At 45.4% G+C, this 3,920-nt stretch overlaps 1 protein-coding gene across 2 annotated transcripts in view; it reads right to left on the bottom strand.

The window, feature by feature from the left end:
• The window catches only part of LOC113215157 (phenoloxidase-activating factor 3-like), a 33,465-nt gene extending 30,398 nt beyond the window's left edge, over positions 1 to 3,067 (bottom strand). The window contains exons 1-4 of one of the 2 annotated variants that reach the window (XM_052266568.1): positions 2,924 to 3,067; positions 2,565 to 2,701; positions 1,858 to 1,967; positions 39 to 316 (exon numbers count right to left, since the gene is read on the bottom strand). In XM_052266568.1, the coding sequence (XP_052122528.1) occupies positions 39 to 316; positions 1,858 to 1,967; positions 2,565 to 2,701; position 2,924 (526 nt within the window). In that variant the 5' untranslated portion in view covers positions 2,925 to 3,067. Of the gene's footprint in view, positions 1 to 38; positions 317 to 1,857; positions 1,968 to 2,556; positions 2,702 to 2,923 lie in introns of those variants that run through there. The other variant, XM_052266569.1, reaches the window with a different exon arrangement.
• Positions 3,068 to 3,920: the final 853 nt, after the last annotated feature.

Here is a 3,920-nt window from a genome sequence, read left to right as displayed (position 1 = left end):
CCCCCCCACTTACACTTCTACCTGAAGTTTGCACTTACAGTAGCCGGAGGCCCCCCACCCGGTAGCCGATATGCGCCGCCCCACCTCGGAGCCGTGTGTGGCCGTGTGTAGGCACACCGGCCGCACCAAAGCCGACATCTTCACGGGCTTGGTAAGGCGGAGTAGAGCGATGTCGTTGTAGCGCCGGTCGCTGACGTAGTCGGGGTGTGGCACGGCCTCAGCGATTGCCACCTCCTGGCGGTCCTTAGAACGATAGTGGCGCCCCAGAGCTCCCCGACCTCCTAACACGCCGAGAATGGCGCGCTTCACGGGCAGGCTGTGGGCATGGGGGACGATGTCCTTCAAATCTCCTGGCGACTTTTAGACAAGAAAATAGAAACGAAAGGGTTTCGATGGGATACGGATGCCACTTAAGGCAGAGTGACACCCATTAGCTGCTGGTGGCATGTGCCTAACCGGTAGCGATTGGCGCGGACCGGGCCCTTTATTGCTGAGAGTGAACTTTGAGAGTAGTCTTTCGATTCTACTAAGTCGCCTTGGTTAGCCATCTCAAATAATGTACATTATCACATCTGTAATGATTGAGCCCACCACAGCTGCCCCTCTTTCTTTGATACCCCCGTGTACTCCCTCAAGGGTAATTGGGATCGTTTGGGATGTCCTTCTAGTAGAACAGGCAGACGCTAGGTCGTTTGCATAAGCCCACTCGATAGATTTTCTAAGGCCTAGAATTGAACAGTTTTAAATATGCCCCCTTCCACAGAAAAAAAAAAAAAGAAAAAAAAAACAGAAACAAACATTCTGAACCGAAATACGTTCTCAGATGTGCCATTTAACCGTTCTAGTCACAGAGTTTGGTCTAGAAAGAAACTGGTCAATTTTAAGCTATGACTCTTCAAACGAACCCGTTTCTACCAGACTGAGGGGGGCCAGCGTCATGGTTAACACCACCGGTTGCATTATTTTGAGCCGCGTCTGGGTAACAGCCCAACAATGAACATCTTACTTCGAGTAGTCCGCTCCGCGAGAGCTTGCCACCCTCGTGAGAAATAGTGTAAATTTTCGAAACTTACGGACGATACAGTAATTCAGAAATACACCCACGCAAAAAGACCCAAGAAGAAATTAAACAGTGTGCTTTGTCTAGAACACCTTAGAACTAAAATTCCATTACAGTGGGTTCGTTTCGCCGTTAACAAGAATTATTAACGGTTTTTTACATTAAACAAATGACGCGAAACTGCCACTGGGATGTTGTCAACGGTTCCTCATCGTAACAGTGTTTCCATGTCTAAGAAGGATATCGTATAGTGGACCACAGGCCAAACCTGTCCCACTAGCCAAATATGGTGTGCCAGGCTATCTAAAACGGAAAGTGAAAAAGAACGAATTAATCGATTAATTAAACGATTAATCTGTTTCCGTCTGCTCAGTATGTGAAATTACCATGGTAGTTTGGTCCGATTCTAACCTTCAAATATGGAGAGGAGCTCGAAACTGATCTGACAGTTTTACATGCATGAAAGGCCGTCGTTGCACGTGATCAGCTCAACCAATCAGAGCCATCACGGAAACAGAAAAGTCAGTGAGCTTGTTCTTTTCCCACTTCCGTTTTGGATAGCCTGGAATACCCTTTTGGTGCAGAAATTCATACCACAGGACCAACTCCTTCCGTTGACAGCCCCACATTTTTCCGCTGTCAACTCCGTTTTAATGGCAGGGATGTTTTTCAGTCGAGCGGTCTACGTGTACGTTTGATGGGCAAGTTTTTAACAAACAAATATACACAGCAATATCTTTGTATGATGTGTCAGTTACTACTATGTGTGATTTGTAGAACAATTATTGGTAACTTACCAGCCCAGCGTTGTGCACCGCGCGGCGGTCAACAGGAAGGTAGGCGATATTAGAGATGCCAGGCAGCCTACCTCCTCATTGAAATAGCTATCGCCGTACACCAGCAGAGCCTGCGTAAAGAAGGGGCCAGTATTTACGTTAAGAGTGCATTCAAACTAATCTATACTTGCCTCTTTCGAAAAAATTCCCAATGTTTTCGTTGATATGGACGTGAAAAAGTTGCCACTTTACGAGGTACACGGTCCAAACATTCGATCTTTTGAGGGAAAAAAGTAAACTTTACGAAACCACCGTATGAGGAAAAAAATCCTCACATTTTGAGGAAGTCTGTACTTGATATGTAGGACTAGTTTTCAAGAAGATCTTCTCAAAATCTCAGGGAATTTTCCTCAAATACATGAGTTCCTCAAAGTTCTATCTTTTTCCTGACACTCATCAAGTTACAATTTTTTACCCCCTCTGTCAGTATTTCTGCTGTTGGAAAACCGTTACAAGCTACTGACAAACTTTCCATTACCATTACGAAGTCCCTTTTTGCAATACTGACAATTTCTTCTGTTATCAGTAAGTTACTTGCAGAAAAACACACAAGTAACAATAAATTGAGCAATTTCTGATGCATAACAACTTAGATATCCATCTACTTTCCGAATAAAAGTTAAAGAAATGCGTATGTACGTTGCATGTGTTCCATATTACCATATTACCATATGTGGATAGTCAAGGGGATCAACGGGCCGAAAGTTGTCTCGATGGAAGTGGCAGGTGTCACGCGGTGTCAACCCTGGCTGCATAGTCAGCGGACCTCCACTGGAGCACCAATCTAAGACGTAGGACCTGCACACTGCAAAACGACGGGATGGTTTGTTAGGGTAGGCCGGGCTCAAAACCCCGCTAAACCTCGAAGTGAAACTAGGAAGTCACCAAGAAGTTCAAAGACATAAACGGCAGGGGATTTGAAGGCACCCACACCTCACTAGTCCTCTTCGTCATTATGAAACTTTTTGGCGAAGCCTACAGTTTCGCTGTTATTACATTGAATACAGTGCAGCTATAGGATGCATACTTCTGCGCGCAAGGGTGCCGTTCCCAGTCACGGGCAGCTGGAGGTCGGTCCAGGTACCGTCCTCATCTAGGCGGCGTAGCGGTGCGCAGGTGGCCCCTGCGGGGCTACTAGGTGCGTGGGCCCCGCTCCAAACCACGGACTCGATCCAGGGCACGTAGTGCGCCACGCGCGTATAGACCCCGGGTAGACCGATGCCGCAGGCTGGGCCGAAGGAGACGACACCCACGAGTTGGTGCAGACAGACGCCACCACCGGGCGACTGCGTCGCGATTTGCAGAGGCCCACCTGAATCACCCTGCAACCCAAACTTGCGCTATTATAGAGTACTTCAGTCTACATAAATAGCAGGAAAAAATGCTAACCCCACATTAAAACATTATGTTGTTAAATTTATAGTGAACGTATTATTATTAAGTTTTTCAATTGCTTTTTGTCGTTGTAGAACAACTATGCTTGTCGTGTAACAACAGAGGTCACAATTTTTTTGATTAAAAGTGATGTTCTCTTCGAACGAATATTAGATGTTCATCGTGACAATCGACAATGTTAACTTTTATAAATAAGGGCTTTACTTTTCCCCAAACAAAAATTACTGTTACATATAAGTGGGCTTGTTTAAAAAGACTAGGTCATTGAGAAACTTGGAAAAAAATTAATTAGCAACATCAATTTTTACAGTGAATATGAGCTTCGAAGCCACGTAAATATATTATGAGCCGGTACCGCGAAGGTGCACGTCCACGGAAAAAAATAATTCGTTGCTTCAACCCATGTTTGAGTTGATTTGGAGCTTGCAAAAAGAATTCGTTGTGGGAACACAATATCCGTTGTTTTAATCGAGCGTTTGCTGGGAGAACGAATTCTTAGTTGTGAGAGCGAATAGATCGTTGACGAAGTGAATAAATCTGATTGCTGGAACGAAAGCGTTTTTAGTTGAATCAACGATCGCCTTCGCTCTCTCAGCGATGTGTTCGCTGCTCCAACGAATTTTGCGTTG

Source organism: Frankliniella occidentalis, unplaced genomic scaffold (assembly GCF_000697945.3).
Source record: "Frankliniella occidentalis isolate FOCC.00 unplaced genomic scaffold, Focc_3.1 Scaffold40, whole genome shotgun sequence".
Taxonomy (NCBI): Eukaryota; Metazoa; Arthropoda; class Insecta; order Thysanoptera; family Thripidae; genus Frankliniella; species Frankliniella occidentalis.
Note: the sequence above shows the minus strand (reverse complement) of the source record. Positions and strands in the feature narration are given on the sequence as shown.